Raw genomic sequence first — 22,429 nt, forward strand, 5'->3', positions numbered from 1 at the left:
AGGTATTACCTCCTTCCCGTATCAGATGCCTGGGAGGCTAAGGTATTACCTCCTCCCCGTATCGGATCCCTGGGAGGCTGAGGTATTACTCCCTTCCAGTATCAGATCCCTGGGAGGCTGAGGTATTACCTCCTTCCAGTATCAGATCCCTGGGAGGCTGAGGTATTACTCCCTTCCAGTATCAGATCCCTGGGAGGCTGAGGTATTACCTCCTCCCCGTATCAGATCCCTGGGAGGCTGAGGTATTACCTCCTCCCAGTATCAGATCCCTGGGAGGCTGAGGTATTACCTCCTCCCCGTATCAGATCCCTGGGAGGCTGAGTTATTATTCCCTTCCAGTATCAGATCCCTGGGAGGCTGAGGTATTACCTCCTTCCTGTATCAGATCCCTGGGAAGCTGAGGTATTACTTCCATTATCAGATCCCTGGGAGGCTAAGGTATTACCTCCTCCCCGTATCAGATCCCTGGGAGGCTGATGTATTACTCCCAGTATCAGATCCCTGGGAGGCTGAGGTATTACCTCCTTCCCGAATCAGATCCCTGGGAGGCTGAGGTATTACTCCCCTTCCAGTATCAGACCCCTGGGAGGCTGAGGTATTACCTCCTTCCCGTATCAGATCCCTGGGAGGCTGAGGTATTACTCCCTTCCAGTATCAAATCCCTGGGAGGCTGAGGTATTACCTCCTCCCCGTATCAGATCCCTGGGAGGCTGAGGTATTACCTCCTTCCAGTATCAGATCCCTGGGAGGCTGAGGTATTACCTCCTCCCTGTATCAGATCTCTGGGAGGCTGAGGTATTACCTCCTCCCTGTATCAGATCTCTGGGAGGCTGAGGTATTACCTCCTCCCTGTATCAGATCCCTGGGAGGCTGAGGTATTACCTCCTCACCGTATCAGATCCCTGGGAGGCTGAGGTATTACCTCCTCCCCGTATCAGATCCCTGGGAGGCTGAGGTATTACCTCCTCACCGTATCAGATCCCTGGGAGGCTGAGGTATTACCTCCTTCCCGAATCAGATCCCTGGGAGGCTGAGGTATTACTCCCCTTCCAGTATCAGACCCCTGGGAGGCTGAGGTATTACCTCCTTCCCGTATCAGATCCCTGGGAGGCTGAGGTATTACTCCCTTCCAGTATCAAATCCCTGGGAGGCTGAGGTATTACCTCCTCCCCGTATCAGATCCCTGGGAGGCTGAGGTATTACCTCCTTCCAGTATCAGATCCCTGGGAGGCTGAGGTATTACCTCCTCCCTGTATCAGATCTCTGGGAGGCTGAGGTATTACCTCCTCCCTTTATCAGATCTCTGGGAGGCTGAGGTATTACCTCCTCCCTGTATCAGATCCCTGGGAGGCTGAGGTATTACCTCCTCACCGTATCAGATCCGTGGGAGGCTGAGGTATTACCTCCTCCCCGTATCAGATCCCTGGGAGGCTGAGGTATTACCTCTTCCCCGTATCAGATCCCTGGGAGACTGAGGTATTACTTCCAGTATCAGATCCCTGGGAGGCTGAGGTATTACCTCCTTCCAGTATCAGATCCCTGGGAGGCTGAGGTATTACCTCCTCCCCGTATCAGATCCCTGGGAGGCTGAGGTATTACCTCCTTCCAATATCTGATCCCTGGGAGGCTGTGGTATTACCTCCTTCCAGTATCAGACTCGATTTAAGATCAGGAGATATAATATGAATGTAGATATCAGCATCGGTAGAAGGTCAGGAGATATAATATGAATGCAGATATCAGCGTCGGTGTAAGGTCAGGAGATATAATATGAATGTAGATATTAGCGTTGGTGTAAGGTCATGAAGATATAATATGAATGTAGATATCAGCGTCGGTGTCAGGTCTAGAGATATAATATGAATGCAGATATCAGCGTCGGTGTAAGGTCATGAGATATAATATGAATGCAGATATCAGTGTCGGTGTCAGGTCTAGAGATATAATATGAATGCAGATATCAGTGTCGGTGTACAGTCATGAGATATAATATGAATGCAGATATCAGTGTCGGTGTAAGGTCAGGAGATATAATATGAATGTAGATATTAGCGTTGGTGTAAGGTCAGGAGATATAATATGAATGCAGATATCAGCGTCGGTGTAAGGTCAGGAGATATAATATGAATGTAGATATCAGCGTCGGTGTCAGGTCTGGAGATATAATATGAATGCAGATATCAGCGTCGGTGTAAGGTCAGGAGATATAATATGAATGCAGATATCAGCGTCGGTGTCAGGTCTGGAGATATAATATGAATGCAGATATCAGCGTCGTTGTAAGGTCAGGAGATATAATATGAATCAGATCCCTGGGAGGCTGAGGTATTACCTCTTCCCCGTATCAGATCCCTGGGAGACTGAGATATTACTTCCAGTATCAGATCCCTGGGAGGCTGAGGTATTACCTCCTTCCAGTATCAGATCCCTGGGAGGCTGAGGTATTACCTCCTCCCCGTATCAGATCCCTGGGAGGCTGAGTTATTACCTCCTTCCAATATCTGATCCCTGGGAGGCTGTGGTATTACCTCCTTCCAGTATCAGACTCGATTTAAGATCAGGAGATATAATATGAATGCAGATATCAGTGTCGGTGTCAGGTCAGGAGATATAATATGAATGCAGATAGCGTCGGTGTAAGGTCATGAGATATAATATGAATGCAGATATCAGCGTCGGTGTAAGGTCATGAGATATATTATGACTGTAGATATTAGCGTTGGTGTAAGGTCAGGAGATATAATATGAATGCAGATATCAGTGTCGGTGTAAGGTCAGGAGATATAATATGAATGCAGATAGCGTCGGTGTAAGGTCAGGAGATATAATATGAATGTAGATATCAGCGTCGGTGTAAGGTCAGGAGATATAATATGAATGCAGATATCAGCGTCGGTGTAAGGTCATGAGATATAATATGAATGCAGATATCAGCGTCGGTGTAAGGTCATGAGATATAATATGAATGCAGATATCAGTGTCGGTGTAAGGTCAGGAGATATAATATGAATGTAGATATCAGCGTGGTGTAAGGTCATGAGATATAGTATAAATGTAGATATTAGCGTTGGTGTAAGGTCATGAGATATAATATGAATGTAGATATCAGCGTTGGTGTCAGGTCTAGAGATATAATATTAATGCAGATATCAGCGTCGGTGTAAGGTCATGAGATATAATATAAATGCAGATATCAGTGTCGGTGTCAGGTCTGGAGATATAATATGAATTCAGATATCAGCGTCGGTGTAAGGTCAGGAGATATAATATGAATGTAGATATCAGCGTCGGTGTCAGGTCTAGAGATATAATATGAATGTAGATATCAGCGTCGGTGTAAGGTCAGGAGATATAATATGAATGCAGATATCAGCGTCGGTGTAAGGTCATGACATATAATATGAATGCAGATATCAGCGTCGGTGTAAGGTCATGAGATATAATATGAATGCAGATATCAGTGTCGGTGTAAGGTCAGGAGATATAATATGAATGTAGATATCAGCGTCGGTGTAAGGTCATGAGATATAATATGAATGTAGATATTAGCGTTGGTGTAAGTTCATGAGATATAATATGAATGCAGATATCAGCGTCGGTGTAAGGTCTGGAGATATAACATGAATGCAGATATCAGCGTCGGTGTAAGGTCAGGAGATATAATATGAATGTAGATATCAGCGTCGGTGTCAGGTCTGGAGATATAATATGAATGCAGATATCAGCGTCGGTGTAAAGTCAGGAGATATAATACGTCGGTGTAAGGTCAGGAGATATAATATGAATGCAGATATCAGCGTCGGTGTAAGGTCATGAGATGTAATATGAATGCAGATATCAGCGTCGGTGTAAGGTCAGGAGATATAATATGAATGTAGATATCAGCGTCGGTGTAAGGTCAGGAGATATAATATGAATGTAGATATTAGCGTTGGTGTAAGGTCAGGAGATATATTATAAATGCAGATATCAGCGTCGGTGTAAGGTCATGAGATATAATATGAATGTAGATATTAGCGTTGGTGTAAGGTCAGGAGATATAATATGAATGCAGATATCACGTCGGTGTAAGGTCAGGAGATATAATATGAATGTAGATATCAGCGTCGGTGTCAGGTCTGGAGATATAATATGAATGCAGATATCAGCGTCTATGTAAGATCAGGAGATATAATATGAGTGCAGATATCAGCGTCGGTGTAAGGTCATGAGATATAATATAAATGTAGATATCAGTGTCGGTGTAAGGTTAGGAGATATAATATGAATTCAGATATCAGTGTCGGTGTACAGTCATGAGATATAATATGAATGCAGATATCAGTGTCGGTGTAAGGTCAGGAGATATAATATGAATGTAGATATCAGCGTCGGTGTTAGGTCTGGAGATATAATATGAATGCAGATATCAGTGTCGTTGTAAGGTCATGAGATATAATATGAATGTAGATATCAGCGTCGGTGTAAGGTCAGGAGATATAATATGAATGCAGATATCAGTGTCGGTGTAATGTCAGGAGATATAATATGAATGCAGATATCAGCGTCGGTGTAAGGTCAGGAGATATAATATGAATGCAGATATCAGTGTCGGTTTAAGGTCATGAGATATAATATGAATGCAGATATCAGTGTCGGTGTACAGTCATGAGATATAATATGAATGCAGATATCAGTGTCGGTGTAATGTCAGGAGATATAATATGAATGTAGATATCAGTGTCGGTGTAATGTCAGGAGATATAATATGAATGTAGATATCAGTGTCGGTGTAATGTCAGGAGATATAATATGAATGCAGATATCAGTGTCGGTGTACAGTCATGAGATATAATATGAATGCAGATATCAGTGTCGGTGTACAGTCAGGAGATATAATATGAATGTAGATATCAGTGTCGGTGTACAGTCAGGAGATATAATATGAATGTAGATATCAGTGTCGGTGTAAGGTCAGGAGATATAATATGAATGTAGATATCAGTGTCGTTGTAAGGTCAGGAGATATAATATGAATGTAGATATCAGTGTCGATGTAAGGTCAGGAGATATAATATGAATGTAGATATCAGTGTCGGTGTAAGGTCATGAGATATAATATGAATGCAGATATCAGCGTCGGTGTAAGGTCAGGAGATATAATATGAATGCAGATATCAGTGTCGGTGTAAGGTCAGGAGATATAATATGAATGTAGATATCAGCGTCGGTGTAAGGTCAGGAGATATAATATGAATGCAGATATCAGTGTCGGTGTACAGTCAGGAGATATAATATGAATGTAGATATCAGTGTCGTTGTACAGTCATGAGATATAATATGAATGTAGATATCAGTGTCGGTGTACAGTCAGGAGATATAATATGAATGCAGATATCAGCGTCGGTGTAAGGTCAGGAGATATAATATGAATGCAGATATCAGTGTCGGTGTAAGGTCAGAAGATATAATATGAATGCAGATATCAGTGTCGGTGTAAGGTCAGGAGATATAATATGAATGCAGATATCAGTGTCGGTGTAAGGTCAGGAGATATAATATGAATGCAGATATCAGTGTCGGTGTAAGGTTAGGAGATATAATATGAATGCAGATATCAGCGTCGGTGTAAGGTCAGGAGATATAATATGAATGCAGATATCAGTGTCGGTGTAAGGTCAGGAGATATAATATGAATGTAGATATCAGTGTCGTTGTAAGGTCATGAGATATAATATGAATGTAGATATCAGCGTCGGTGTAAGGTCAGGAGATATAATATGAATGCAGATATCAGTGTCGGTGTAAGGTCTGGAGATATAATATGAATGTAGATATCAGTGTCGGTGTAAGGTCAGGAGATATAATATGAATGTAGATATCAGTGTCGGTGTAAGGTCATGAGATATAATATGAATGCAGATATCAGTGTCGGTGTACAGTCAGGAGATATAATATGAATGCAGATATCAGCGTCTGTGTAAGGTCAGGAGATATAATATGAATGCAGATATCAGTGTCGGTGTATCTGCTGACCTTACACCGACACTGATATCTACATTCATATTATATCATGAGATATAATATGAATGCAGATATCAGTGTCGGTGTACAGTCAGGAGATATAATATAAATGTAGATATCAGTGTCGGTGTAAGTTCAGGAGATATAATATGAATGTAGATATCCGTATCGGTGTAAAGTCAGGAGATATAATATGAATGCAGATATCAGTGTCGGTATAAGGTCAGGAGATATAATATGAATGCAGATATCAGTGTCGGTGTAAAGTCAGGAGATATAATATGAATGCAGATATCAGCGTCGGTATAAGGTCAGGAGATATAATATGAATGTAGATATCAGTGTCGTTGTAAGGTCATGAGATATAATATGAATGTAGATATCAGTGTCGGTGTAAGGTCATGAGATATAATATGAATGTAGATATCAGTGTCGGTGTAAGGTCATGAGATATAATATGAATGTAGATATCAGCGTCGGTGTAAGGTCAGGAGATATAATATGAATGCAGATATCAGTGTCGGTGTAAGGTCAGGAGATATAATATGAATGCAGATATCAGCGTCGGTGTAAGGTCAGTAGATATAATATGAATGCAGATATCAGTGTCGGTGTACAGTCAGGAGATATAATATGAATGTAGATATCAGTGTCGGTGTACAGTCAGGAGATATAATATGAATGTAGATATCAGTGTCGGTGTACAGTCAGGAGATATAATATGAATGCAGATATCAGTGTCGGTGTACAGTCAGGAGATATAATATGAATGCAGATATCAGCGTCGGTGTAAGGTCAGGAGATATAATATGAATGCAGATATCAGTGTCGGTGTAAGGTCAGGAGATATAATATGAATGCAGATATCAGTGTCGGTGTAAGGTCAGGAGATATAATATGAATGCAGATATCAGTGTCGGTGTAAGGTCAGGAGATATAATATGAATGCAGATATCAGTGTCGGTGTAAAGTCAGGAGATATAATATGAATGCAGATATCAGCGTCGGTGTAAGGTCAGGAGATATAATATGAATGCAGATATCAGTGTCGGTGTAAGGTCAGGAGATATAATATGAATGCAGATATCAGTGTCGGCGTAAAGTCAGGAGATATAATATGAACGCAGATATCAGTGTCGGCGCAAAGTCAGGATATATAATATGAATGTAGATATCGGCGTTGGTGTAAATTCAGGAGATATAATATGAGTGCAGATATCAGTGTCGGCGTAAAGTCAGGAGATATAATATGAATGCAGATATCAGTGTCGGTGTAAGGTTAGGAGATATAATATGAATGTAGATGTCAGTGTCGGTGTCAGATTAGGAGATATACAGGTTGAGTATCCCATATCCAAATATTCCGAAATACGGAATATTCCGAAATACGGACTTTTTTGAGTGAGAGTGAGATAGTGAAACCTTTGTTTTTTGATGGCTCAATGTACACAAACTTTGTTTAATACACAAAGTTATTAAAAATATTGTATTAAACGACCCTCAGGCTGTGTGTATAAGGTGTATATGAAACATAAATGAATTGTGTGAATGTAAACACACTTTGTTTAATGCACAAAGTTATAAAAAATATTGGCTAAAATTACCTTCAGGCTGTGTGTATAAGGTGTTGATGTAATATAAATGCATTCTGTGCTTAGATTTAGGTCCCATCACCATGATATCTCATTATGGTATGCAATTATTCCAAAATACGGAAAAATCCCATATCCAAAATACCTCTGGTCCCAGGCATTTTGGATAAGAGAGACTCAACCTGTAATATGAATGTAGATATCAGCGTCGGTGTAAAGTCAGGAGATATAATATGAATGTAGAAATCAGCGTCGGTGTAAAGTCAGGAGATATAATATGAATGTAGATATCAGCGTCGGTGTAAATTCAGGAGATATAATATGAGTGCAGATATCAGTGTCGGTGTAAGGTCAGGAGATATAATATGAATGTAGATATCAGTGTTAGGTTAGGAGATATAATATGAATGTAGATATCAGCGTCGGTGTAAGGTCAGGAGATATAATATGAATGTAGATATCAGCGTCGGTGTAAGGTTAGGAGATATAATATGAATGCAGATGTCAGTGTCGGTGTAAGGTCATGAGATATAATATGAATGTAGATATCAGCGTCGGTGTAAGGTCAGGAGATATAATATGAATTTAGATATCAGCGTCGGTGTAAGGTCAGGAGATATAATATGAATGCAGATATCAGCGTCGGTGTACAGTCATGAGATATAATATGAATGTAGATATCAGTGTCGGTGTAAGGTCAGGAGATATAATATGAATGCAGATAACAGTGTCGGTGTAAAGTCAGGAGATATAATATGAATGTAGATGTCAGCGTCGGTGTACAGTTAAGAGATATAATATGAATGTAGATATCCGTGTCGGTGTAAGGTCATGAGATATAATATGAATGCAGATATCCGCGTCGGTGTAAGGTCAGGAGATATAATATGAATCAGATCCCTGGGAGGCTGAGGTATTACCTCTTCCCCGTATCAGATCCCTGGGAGACTGAGATATTACTTCCAGTATCAGATCCCTGGGAGGCTGAGGTATTACCTCCTTCCAGTATCAGATCCCTGGGAGGCTGAGGTATTACCTCCTCCCCGTATCAGATCCCTGGGAGGCTGAGTTATTACCTCCTTCCAATATCTGATCCCTGGGAGGCTGTGGTATTACCTCCTTCCAGTATCAGACTCGATTTAAGATCAGGAGATATAATATGAATGCAGATATCAGTGTCGGTGTCAGGTCAGGAGATATAATATGAATGCAGATAGCGTCGGTGTAAGGTCATGAGATATAATATGAATGCAGATATCAGCGTCGGTGTAAGGTCATGAGATATATTATGACTGTAGATATTAGCGTTGGTGTAAGGTCAGGAGATATAATATGAATGCAGATATCAGTGTCGGTGTAAGGTCAGGAGATATAATATGAATGCAGATAGCGTCGGTGTAAGGTCAGGAGATATAATATGAATGTAGATATCAGCGTCGGTGTAAGGTCAGGAGATATAATATGAATGCAGATATCAGCGTCGGTGTAAGGTCATGAGATATAATATGAATGCAGATATCAGCGTCGGTGTAAGGTCATGAGATATAATATGAATGCAGATATCAGTGTCGGTGTAAGGTCAGGAGATATAATATGAATGTAGATATCAGCGTGGTGTAAGGTCATGAGATATAATATAAATGTAGATATTAGCGTTGGTGTAAGGTCATGAGATATAATATGAATGTAGATATCAGCGTTGGTGTCAGGTCTAGAGATATAATATTAATGCAGATATCAGCGTCGGTGTAAGGTCATGAGATATAATATAAATGCAGATATCAGTGTCGGTGTCAGGTCTGGAGATATAATATGAATTCAGATATCAGCGTCGGTGTAAGGTCAGGAGATATAATATGAATGTAGATATCAGCGTCGGTGTCAGGTCTAGAGATATAATATGAATGTAGATATCAGCGTCGGTGTAAGGTCAGGAGATATAATATGAATGCAGATATCAGCGTCGGTGTAAGGTCATGACATATAATATGAATGCAGATATCAGCGTCGGTGTAAGGTCATGAGATATAATATGAATGCAGATATCAGTGTCGGTGTAAGGTCAGGAGATATAATATGAATGTAGATATCAGCGTCGGTGTAAGGTCATGAGATATAATATGAATGTAGATATTAGCGTTGGTGTAAGTTCATGAGATATAATATGAATGCAGATATCAGCGTCGGTGTAAGGTCTGGAGATATAACATGAATGCAGATATCAGCGTCGGTGTAAGGTCAGGAGATATAATATGAATGTAGATATCAGCGTCGGTGTCAGGTCTGGAGATATAATATGAATGCAGATATCAGCGTCGGTGTAAAGTCAGGAGATATAATACGTCGGTGTAAGGTCAGGAGATATAATATGAATGCAGATATCAGCGTCGGTGTAAGGTCATGAGATGTAATATGAATGCAGATATCAGCGTCGGTGTAAGGTCAGGAGATATAATATGAATGTAGATATCAGCGTCGGTGTAAGGTCAGGAGATATAATATGAATGTAGATATTAGCGTTGGTGTAAGGTCAGGAGATATATTATAAATGCAGATATCAGCGTCGGTGTAAGGTCATGAGATATAATATGAATGTAGATATTAGCGTTGGTGTAAGGTCAGGAGATATAATATGAATGCAGATATCACGTCGGTGTAAGGTCAGGAGATATAATATGAATGTAGATATCAGCGTCGGTGTCAGGTCTGGAGATATAATATGAATGCAGATATCAGCGTCTATGTAAGATCAGGAGATATAATATGAGTGCAGATATCAGCGTCGGTGTAAGGTCATGAGATATAATATGAATGTAGATATCAGTGTCGGTGTAAGGTTAGGAGATATAATATGAATTCAGATATCAGTGTCGGTGTACAGTCATGAGATATAATATGAATGCAGATATCAGTGTCGGTGTAAGGTCAGGAGATATAATATGAATGTAGATATCAGCGTCGGTGTTAGGTCTGGAGATATAATATGAATGCAGATATCAGTGTCGTTGTAAGGTCATGAGATATAATATGAATGTAGATATCAGCGTCGGTGTAAGGTCAGGAGATATAATATGAATGCAGATATCAGTGTCGGTGTAATGTCAGGAGATATAATATGAATGCAGATATCAGCGTCGGTGTAATGTCAGGAGATATAATATGAATGCAGATATCAGTGTCGGTTTAAGGTCATGAGATATAATATGAATGCAGATATCAGTGTCGGTGTACAGTCATGAGATATAATATGAATGCAGATATCAGTGTCGGTGTAATGTCAGGAGATATAATATGAATGTAGATATCAGTGTCGGTGTAATGTCAGGAGATATAATATGAATGTAGATATCAGTGTCGGTGTAATGTCAGGAGATATAATATGAATGCAGATATCAGTGTCGGTGTACAGTCAGGAGATATAATATGAATGCAGATATCAGCGTCGGTGTAAGGTCAGGAGATATAATATGAATGCAGATATCAGTGTCGGTTTAAGGTCATGAGATATAATATGAATGCAGATATCAGTGTCGGTGTACAGTCATGAGATATAATATGAATGCAGATATCAGTGTCGGTGTACAGTCAGGAGATATAATATGAATGTAGATATCAGTGTCGGTGTACAGTCAGGAGATATAATATGAATGTAGATATCAGTGTCGGTGTAAGGTCAGGAGATATAATATGAATGTAGATATCAGTGTCGTTGTAAGGTCAGGAGATATAATATGAATGTAGATATCAGTGTCGATGTAAGGTCAGGAGATATAATATGAATGTAGATATCAGTGTCGGTGTAAGGTCATGAGATATAATATGAATGCAGATATCAGCGTCGGTGTAAGGTCAGGAGATATAATATGAATGCAGATATCAGTGTCGGTGTAAGGTCAGGAGATATAATATGAATGTAGATATCAGCGTCGGTGTAAGGTCAGGAGATATAATATGAATGCAGATATCAGTGTCGGTGTACAGTCAGGAGATATAATATGAATGTAGATATCAGTGTCGTTGTACAGTCATGAGATATAATATGAATGTAGATATCAGTGTCGGTGTACAGTCAGGAGATATAATATGAATGCAGATATCAGCGTCGGTGTAAGGTCAGGAGATATAATATGAATGCAGATATCAGTGTCGGTGTAAGGTCAGAAGATATAATATGAATGCAGATATCAGTGTCGGTGTAAGGTCAGGAGATATAATATGAATGCAGATATCAGTGTCGGTGTAAGGTCAGGAGATATAATATGAATGCAGATATCAGTGTCGGTGTAAGGTTAGGAGATATAATATGAATGCAGATATCAGCGTCGGTGTAAGGTCAGGAGATATAATATGAATGCAGATATCAGTGTCGGTGTAAGGTCAGGAGATATAATATGAATGTAGATATCAGTGTCGTTGTAAGGTCATGAGATATAATATGAATGTAGATATCAGCGTCGGTGTAAGGTCAGGAGATATAATATGAATGCAGATATCAGTGTCGGTGTAAGGTCTGGAGATATAATATGAATGTAGATATCAGTGTCGGTGTAAGGTCAGGAGATATAATATGAATGTAGATATCAGTGTCGGTGTAAGGTCATGAGATATAATATGAATGCAGATATCAGTGTCGGTGTACAGTCAGGAGATATAATATGAATGCAGATATCAGCGTCTGTGTAAGGTCAGGAGATATAATATGAATGCAGATATCAGTGTCGGTGTATCTGCTGACCTTACACCGACACTGATATCTACATTCATATTATATCATGAGATATAATATGAATGCAGATATCAGTGTCGGTGTACAGTCAGGAGATATAATATAAATGTAGATATCAGTGTCGGTGTAAGTTCAGGAGATATAATATGAATGTAGATATCCGTATCGGTGTAAAGTCAGGAGATATAATATGAATGCAGATATCAGTGTCGGTATAAGGTCAGGAGATATAATATGAATGCAGATATCAGTGTCGGTGTAAAGTCAGGAGATATAATATGAATGCAGATATCAGCGTCGGTATAAGGTCAGGAGATATAATATGAATGTAGATATCAGTGTCGTTGTAAGGTCAGGAGATATAATATGAATGTAGATATCAGTGTCGGTGTAAGGTCATGAGATATAATATGAATGTAGATATCAGTGTCGGTGTAAGGTCATGAGATATAATATGAATGTAGATATCAGCGTCGGTGTAAGGTCAGGAGATATAATATGAATGCAGATATCAGTGTCGGTGTAAGGTCAGGAGATATAATATGAATGCAGATATCAGCGTCGGTGTAAGGTCAGTAGATATAATATGAATGCAGATATCAGTGTCGGTGTACAGTCAGGAGATATAATATGAATGTAGATATCAGTGTCGGTGTACAGTCAGGAGATATAATATGAATGTAGATATCAGTGTCGGTGTACAGTCAGGAGATATAATATGAATGCAGATATCAGTGTCGGTGTACAGTCAGGAGATATAATATGAATGCAGATATCAGCGTCGGTGTAAGGTCAGGAGATATAATATGAATGCAGATATCAGTGTCGGTGTAAGGTCAGGAGATATAATATGAATGCAGATATCAGTGTCGGTGTAAGGTCAGGAGATATAATATGAATGCAGATATCAGTGTCGGTGTAAGGTCAGGAGATATAATATGAATGCAGATATCAGTGTCGGTGTAAAGTCAGGAGATATAATATGAATGCAGATATCAGCGTCGGTGTAAGGTCAGGAGATATAATATGAATGCAGATATCAGTGTCGGTGTAAGGTCAGGAGATATAATATGAATGCAGATATCAGTGTCGGTGTAAAGTCAGGAGATATAATATGAATGCAGATATCAGCGTCGGTGTAAGGTCAGGAGATATAATATGAATGTAGATATCAGCGTCGGTGTAAATTCAGGAGATATAATATGAGTGCAGATATCAGTGTCGGCGTAAAGTCAGGAGATATAATATGAACGCAGATATCAGTGTCGGCGCAAAGTCAGGATATATAATATGAATGTAGATATCGGCGTTGGTGTAAATTCAGGAGATATAATATGAGTGCAGATATCAGTGTCGGCGTAAAGTCAGGAGATATAATATGAATGCAGATATCAGTGTCGGTGTAAGGTTAGGAGATATAATATGAATGTAGATGTCAGTGTCGGTGTCAGATTAGGAGATATACAGGTTGAGTATCCCATATTCAAATATTCCGAAATACGGAATATTCCGAAATACGGACTTTTTTGAGTGAGAGTGAGATAGTGAAACCTTTGTTTTTTGATGGCTCAATGTACACAAACTTTGTTTAATACACAAAGTTATTAAAAATATTGTATTAAACGACCCTCAGGCTGTGTGTATAAGGTGTATATGAAACATAAATGAATTGTGTGAATGTAAACACACTTTGTTTAATGCACAAAGTTATAAAAAATATTGGCTAAAATTACCTTCAGGCTGTGTGTATAAGGTGTTGATGTAATATAAATGCATTCTGTGCTTAGATTTAGGTCCCATCACCATGATATCTCATTATGGTATGCAATTATTCCAAAATACGGAAAAATCCCATATCCAAAATACCTCTGGTCCCAGGCATTTTGGATAAGAGAGACTCAACCTGTAATATGAATGTAGATATCAGCGTCGGTGTAAAGTCAGGAGATATAATATGAATGTAGAAATCAGCGTCGGTGTAAAGTCAGGAGATATAATATGAATGTAGATATCAGCGTCGGTGTAAATTCAGGAGATATAATATGAGTGCAGATATCAGTGTCGGTGTAAGGTCAGGAGATATAATATGAATGTAGATATCAGCGTCGGTGTAAGGTCAGGAGATATAATATGAATGTAGATATCAGCGTCGGTGTAAGGTTAGGAGATATAATATGAATGCAGATGTCAGTGTCGGTGTAAGGTCATGAGATATAATATGAATGTAGATATCAGCGTCGGTGTAAGGTCAGGAGATATAATATGAATTTAGATATCAGCGTCGGTGTAAGGTCAGGAGATATAATATGAATGCAGATATCAGCGTCGGTGTACAGTCATGAGATATAATATGAATGTAGATATCAGTGTCGGTGTAAGGTCAGGAGATATAATATGAATGCAGATAACAGTGTCGGTGTAAAGTCAGGAGATATAATATGAATGTAGATGTCAGCGTCGGTGTACAGTTAAGAGATATAATATGAATGTAGATATCCGTGTCGGTGTAAGGTCATGAGATATAATATGAATGCAGATATCCGCGTCGGTGTAAGGTCAGGAGATATAATATGAATGTAGTTATCAGCGTCGGTGTAAGGTTAGGAGATATAATATGAATGCAGATGTCAGTGTAAGGTCATGAGATATAATATGAATGTAGATGTCAGCGTCGGTGTACAGTCAGGAGATATAATATGAATGTAGATATCAGTTTCGGTGTAAGGTCAGGAGATATAATATGAATGCAGATATCAGCGTCGGTGTAAGGTCAGGAGATATAATATGAATGTAGATATCAGTGTCGGTGTAAGTTTAGGAGATATAATATGAATGTAGATATCAGTGTCCGTGTAAGGTCTGGAGATATAATATGAATGCAGATATCAGCGTCGGTGTAAAGTCAGGAGATATAATATGAATGTAGATGTCAGTGTCGGTGTCAGGTTAGGAGATTTAATATGAATGTAGATATCAGCGTCGGTGTAAAGTCAGGAGATATAATATGAATGTAGAAATCAGCGTCGGTGTAAAGTCAGGAGATATAATATGAATGTAGATATCAGCGTGGGTGTAAATTCAGGAGATATAATATGAGTGCAGATATCAGTGTCGGTGTAAGGTCAGGAGATATAATATGAATGTAGATATCAGCGTCGGTGTAAGGTCAGGAGATATAATATGAATGCAGATATCAGCGTCGGTGTACAGTCATGAGATATAATATGAATGTAGATATCAGTGTCGGTGTAAGGTCAGGAGATATAATATGAATGCAGATAACAGTGTCGGTGTAAAGTCAGGAGATATAATATGAATGTAGATGTCAGCGTCGATGTACAGTTAGGAGATATAATATGAATGTAGATATCAGTGTCGGTGTAAGGTCATGAGATATAATATGAATGCAGATATCCGCGTCGGTGTAAGGTCAGGAGATATAATATGAATGTAGTTATCAGCGTCGGTGTAAGGTTAGGAGATATAATATGAATGCAGATGTCAGTGTCGGTGTAAGGTCATGAGATATAATATGAATGTAGATATCAGCGTCGGTGTAAGGTCAGGAGATATAATATGAATTTAGATATCAGCGTCGGTGTAAGGTCAGGAGATATAATATGAATGCAGATATCAGCGTCGGTGTACAGTCATGAGATATAATATGAATGTAGATATCAGTGTCGGTGTAAGGTCAGGAGATATAATATGAATGCAGATAACAGTGTCGGTGTAAAGTCAGGAGATATAATATGAATGTAGATGTCAGCGTCGGTGTACAGTTAAGAGATATAATATGAATGTAGATATCCGTGTCGGTGTAAGGTCATGAGATATAATATGAATGCAGATATCCGCGTCGGTGTAAGGTCAGGAGATATAATATGAATGTAGTTATCAGCGTCGGTGTAAGGTTAGGAGATATAATATGAATGCAGATGTCAGTGTAAGGTCATGAGATATAATATGAATGTAGATGTCAGCGTCGGTGTACAGTCAGGAGATATAATATGAATGTAGATATCAGTTTCGGTGTAAGGTCAGGAGATATAATATGAATGCAGATATCAGCGTCGGTGTAAGGTCAGGAGATATAATATGAATGTAGATATCAGTGTCGGTGTAAGTTTAGGAGATATAATATGAATGTAGATATCAGTGTCCGTGTAAGGTCTGGAGATATAATATGAATGCAGATATCAGCGTCGGTGTAAAGTCAGGAGATATAATATGAATGTAGATGTCAGTGTCGGTGTCAGGTTAGGAGATTTAATATGAATGTAGATATCAGCGTCGGTGTAAAGTCAGGAGATATAATATGAATGTAGAAATCAGCGTCGGTGTAAAGTCAGGAGATATAATATGAATGTAGATATCAGCGTGGGTGTAAATTCAGGAGATATAATATGAGTGCAGATATCAGTGTCGGTGTAAGGTCAGGAGATATAATATGAATGTAGATATCAGCGTCGGTGTAAGGTCAGGAGATATAATATGAATGCAGATATCAGCGTCGGTGTACAGTCATGAGATATAATATGAATGTAGATATCAGTGTCGGTGTAAGGTCAGGAGATATAATATGAATGCAGATAACAGTGTCGGTGTAAAGTCAGGAGATATAATATGAATGTAGATGTCAGCGTCGATGTACAGTTAGGAGATATAATATGAATGTAGATATCAGTGTCGGTGTAAGGTCATGAGATATAATATGAATGCAGATATCCGCGTCGGTGTAAGGTCAGGAGATATAATATGAATGTAGTTATCAGCGTCGGTGTAAGGTTAGGAGATATAATATGAATGCAGATGTCAGTGTCGGTGTAAGGTCATGAGATATAATATGAATGTAGATGTCAGCGTCGGTGTACAGTCAGGAGATATAATATGAATGTAGATATCAGTGTCGGTGTAAGGTCAGGAGATATAATATGAATGCAGATATCAGCGTCGGTGTAAGGTCAGGAGATATAATATGAATGTAGATATCAGTGTCGGTGTAAGGTCAGGAGATATAATATGAATGCAGATATCAGCGTCGGTGTAAGGTCAGGAGATATAATATGAATGTAGATATCAGTGTCGGTGTAAGATCAGGAGATATAATATGAATGCAGATATCAGCGTCGGTGTAAGGTCAGGAGATATAATATGAATGTAGATATCAGTGTCGGTGTAAGGTCAGGAGATATAATATGAATGTAGATATCAGTGTCGGTGTAAGGTCAGGAGATATAATATGAATGCAGATATCAGCGTCGGTGTACAGTCATGAGATATAATATGAATGTAGATATCAGTGTCAGTGTAATATAGGTAGGCGCCCCGGTTCCTGGCAGTACGGGGAGTTCTTTCTCTGTGCCATGAAGGTGATGTCGGTGTTTGTTTTCCAGGTGAAGTGGCAGAAAGACGACCTGGACAAGAACCTGAATTTCTTCTCAGTGTCCTCCGATGGTCGCGTGGTGTCCTGGACAATCATAAAGGTAAATTATGGTTTTACGTCAGTCTTCCGCTGTGTATTGCTGCACATCTCGTTAAATGTATGCTACTGCAACTAGCGTAGTCACTGCTCTGTGTCCTCGTCACCACAGACCAACCGCCGCAGTCACCACTCTCTGTCCTCGTCACCGCAGACCCAACCGCCGCAGTCACCGCTCTCTGTCCTCGTTACCGCAGACCCAACCGCCGTAGTCACCGCTCTCTGTCCTCGTCACCGCAGACCCAACCGCCGTAGTCACGGCTCTCTGTCCTCGTCACCGCAGACCCAACCGCCATAGTCACCGCTCTCTGTCCTCGTCACCACAGACCAACCGCCGCAGTCACCGCTCTCTGTCCTCGTCACCGCAGACCCAACCGCCGCAGTCACCGCTCTCTGTCCTCGTCACCGCAGACCCAACCGCCGTAGTCACGGCTCTCTGTCCTCGTCACCGCAGACCCAAACGCCGTAGTCACCGCTCTCTGTCCTCGTCACCACAGACCAACCGCCGCAGTCACCGCTCTCTGTCCTCGTCACCGCAGACCCAACCGCCGCTGTCACCGCTCTGTGTCCTCGTCACCGCAGACCCAACCGCCGCAGTCACCGCTCTCTGTCCTCATCACCGCAGACCCAACCGCCGCAGTCACCGCTCTCTGTCCTCATCACCGCAGACCCAACCGCCGCAGTCACCGCTCTGTGTCCTCATCACCGCAGACCCAACCGCCGTAGTCACCGCTCTCTGTCCTCGTCACCGCAGACCCAACCGCCGCAGTCACCGCTCTCTGTCCTCATCACCGCAGACCCAACCGCCGCAGTCACCGCTCTGTGTCCTCATCACCGCAGACCCAACCGCTGTAGTCACCGCTCTCTGTCCTCGTCACCGCAGACCCAACCGCCGCAGTCACCGCTCTCTGTCCTCGTCACCGCAGACCCAACCGCCGCAGTCACTGCTCTGTGTCCTCGTCACCGGAAACCCAACCGCCGCAGTCACCGCTCTCTGTCCTCGTCACCGCAGACCCAACCGCCGCAGTCACCGCTCTGTGTCCTCGTCACCGCAGGCCAACCGCCGCAGTCACCGCTCTGTGTCCCTCGTCACCGCAGACCAACCGCCGCAGTCACCGCTCTCTGTCCTCGTCACCGCAGACCCAACCGCCGCAGTCACCGCTCTCTGTCCTCGTCACCGCAGACCCAACCGCCGCAGTCACCGCTCTGTGTCCTCGTCACCGCAGGCCAACCGCCGTAGTCACCGCTCTGTGTCCTCGTCACCGCAGGCCAACCGCCGCAGTCACCGCTCTGTGTCCTCGTCACCGCAGACCAACCGCCGCAGTCACCGCTCTCTGTCCTCGTCACCGCAGACCCAACCGCCGCAGTCACCGCTCTCTGTCCTCGTCACCGCAGACCCAACCGCCACAGCCACTGCTCTCTGTCCTCATCACCGCAGACCCAACCGCCGTAGTCACCGCTCTGTGTCCTCGTCACCGCAGACCCAACCGCCGCAGTCACCGCTCTGTGTCCTCATCACCGCAGACCCAACCGCCGTAGTCACCGCTCTGTGTCCTCGTCACCGCAGACCCAACCGCCGTAGTCACCGCTCTGTGTCCTCGTCACCGCAGACCCAACCGCCGCAGTCACCGCTCTGTGTCCTCGTCACCGCAGACCCAACCGCCGCAGTCACCACTCTGTGTCCTCGTCACCGCAGACCAACCGCCGCAGTCACCGCTCTGTGTCCTCGTCACCGCAGATGAACCGCCGCAGTCACCGCTCTGTGTCCTCGTCACCGCAGACCCAACCGCCGCAGTCACCGCTCTGTGTCCTCGTCACCGCAGACCCAACCGCCACAGTCACCGCTCTGTGTCCTCGTCACCGCAGACCCAACCGCCGCAGTCACCGCTCTGTGTCCTCGTCACCGCAGACCCAACCGCCGCAGTCACCGCTTTCTATCCTCGTCACCGCAGACCCAACCGCCGCAGTCACCGCTCTGTGTCCTCGTCACCGCAGACCCAACCGCCGTAGTCACCGCTCTGTGTCCTCGTCACCGCAGACCCAACCGCCGCAGTCACCGCTCTCTGTCCTCGTCACCGCAGACCCAACCGCCGCAGTCACTGCTCTGTGTCCTCGTCACCGGAAACCCAACCGCCGCAGTCACCGCTCTCTGTCCTCGTCACCGCAGACCCAACCGCCGCAGTCACCGCTCTGTGTCCTCGTCACCGCAGGCCAACCGCCGCAGTCACCGCTCTGTGTCCTCGTCACCGCAGACCAACCGCCGCAGTCACCGCTCTCTGTCCTCGTCACCGCAGACCCAACCGCCGCAGTCACCGCTCTCTGTCCTCGTCACCGCAGACCCAACCGCCGCAGTCACCGCTCTGTGTCCTCGTCACCGCAGGCCAACCGCCGTAGTCACCGCTCTGTGTCCTCGTCACCGCAGGCCAACCGCCGCAGTCACCGCTCTGTGTCCTCGTCACCGCAGACCAACCGCCGCAGTCACCGCTCTGTGTCCTCGTCACCGCAGATGAACCGCCGCAGTCACCGCTCTGTGTCCTCGTCACCGCAGACCCAACCGCCGCAGTCACCGCTCTGTGTCCTCGTCACCGCAGGCCAACCGCCGTAGTCACCGCTCTGTGTCCTCGTCACCGCAGGCCAACCGCCGCAGTCACCACTCTGTGTCCTCGTCACCGCAGACCAACCGCCGCAGTCACCGCTCTGTGTCCTCGTCACCGCAGATGAACCGCCGCAGTCACCGCTCTCTGTCCTCGTCACCGCAGACCCAACCGCCGCAGTCACCGCTCTGTGTCCTCGTCACCGCAGGCCAACCGCCGTAGTCACCGCTCTGTGTCCTCGTCACCGCAGGCCAACCGCCGCAGTCACCACTCTGTGTCCTCGTCACCGCAGACCAACCGCCGCAGTCACCGCTCTGTGTCCTCGTCACCGCAGATGAACCTCCGCAGTCACCGCTCTGTGTCCTCGTCACCGCAGACCCAACCGCCGCAGTCACCGCTCTGTGTCCTCGTCACCGCAGACCCAACCGCCACAGTCACCGCTCTGTGTCCTCGTCACCGTAGACCCAACCGCCGCAGTCACCGCTCTGTGTCCTCGTCACCGCAGACCCAACCGCCGCAGTCACCGCTTTCTATCCTCGTCACCGCAGACCCAACCGCCACAGTCACCGCTCTGTGTCCTCGTCACCACAGACCCAACCGCCGCAGTCACCGCTCTCTGTCCTCATCACCGCAGACCCAACCGCCGCAGTCACCGCTCCCTGTCCTCGTCACCGCAGACCCAACCGCCGCAGTCACTGCTCTGTGTCCTCGTCACCGCAAACCCAACCGCCGCAGTCACCGCTCTCTGTCCTCGTCACCGCAGACCCAACCGCCGCAGTCACCGCTCTGTGTCCTCGTCACCGCAGGCCAACCGCCGCAGTCACCGCTCTGTGTCCTCATCACCGCAGACCCAACCGCCGCAGTCACCGCTCTGTGTCCTCATCACCGCAGACCCAACCGCTGTAGTCACCGCTCTCTGTCCTCGTCACCGCAGACCCAACCGCCGCAGTCACTGCTCTCTGTCCTCGTCACCGCAAACCCAACCGCCGCAGTCACCGCTCTCTGTCCTCGTCACCGCAGACCCAACCGCCGCAGTCACCTCTCTGTATCCTCGTCACCGCAGGCCAACCGCCGCAGTCACCGCTCTGTGTCCTCGTCACCGCAGACCAACCGCCGCAGTCACCGCTCTCTGTCCTCGTCACCGCAGACCCAACCGCCGCAGTCACCGCTCTCTGTCCTCGTCACCGCAGACCCAACCGCCGCAGTCACCGCTCTCTGTCCTCGTCACCGCAGACCCAACCGCCGCAGTCACCGCTCTCTGTCCTCGTCACCGCAGACCCAACCGCCGCAGTCACCGCTCTCTGTCCTCGTCACCGCAGACCCAACCGCCGCAGTCACCGCTCTGTGTCCTCGTCACCGCAGACCCAACTGCCGCAGTCACCGCTCTGTGTCCTCGTCACCGCAGACCCAACCGCCGTAGTCACCGCTCTGTGTCCTCGTCACCGCAGACCCAACCGCCGCAGTCACCACTCTGTGTCCTCGTCACCGCAGACCAATCGCCGTAGTCACCGCTCTCTGTCCTCATCACCGCAGACCCTACCGCCGCAGTCACTGCTCTCTGTCCTCGTCACCGCAGACCCAACCGCCGTAGTCACCGCTCTCTGTCCTCATCACCGCAGACCCTACCGCCGCAGTCACTGCTCTCTGTCCTCGTCACCGCAGACCCAACCGCCGTAGTCACCGCTCTGTGTCCTCGTCACCGCAGACCCAACCGCCGCAGTCACCGCTCTCTGTCCTCGTCACCGCAGACCCAACCGCCGTAGTCACCGCTCTCTGTCCTCGTCACCGCAGACCCAACCGCCGCAGTCACCGCTCTCTGTCCTCGTCACCGCAGACCCAACCGCCGCAGTCACCGCTCTCTGTCCTCGTCACCGCAGACCCAACCGCCGCAGTCACCGCTCTCTGTCCTCGTCACCGCAAACCCAACCGCCGCAGTCACCGCTCTCTGTCCTTGTCACCGCAGACCCAACCGCCGCAGTCACCGCTCTGTGTCCTCGTCACCGCAGACCCAACCGCCGCAGTCACCGCTCTC

At 44.6% G+C, this 22,429-nt stretch overlaps 1 protein-coding gene across 3 annotated transcripts in view; it reads left to right on the forward strand.

Annotated features, from left to right (window-relative positions):
* DNAI1 (dynein axonemal intermediate chain 1) overlaps positions 1 to 22,429 on the forward strand; it is a 563,096-nt gene that overhangs the window by 322,185 nt on the left and 218,482 nt on the right. For all 3 annotated transcript variants that reach the window (XM_063957492.1, XM_063957493.1, XM_063957494.1), the window contains exon 15: positions 17,718 to 17,807. In XM_063957492.1, the coding sequence (XP_063813562.1) occupies positions 17,718 to 17,807 (90 nt within the window). The remainder of the gene's footprint in view (positions 1 to 17,717; positions 17,808 to 22,429) is intronic.

This window comes from Pseudophryne corroboree, chromosome 1 (genome assembly GCF_028390025.1).
Source record: "Pseudophryne corroboree isolate aPseCor3 chromosome 1, aPseCor3.hap2, whole genome shotgun sequence".
In the NCBI taxonomy this organism is placed as follows: Eukaryota; Metazoa; Chordata; class Amphibia; order Anura; family Myobatrachidae; genus Pseudophryne; species Pseudophryne corroboree.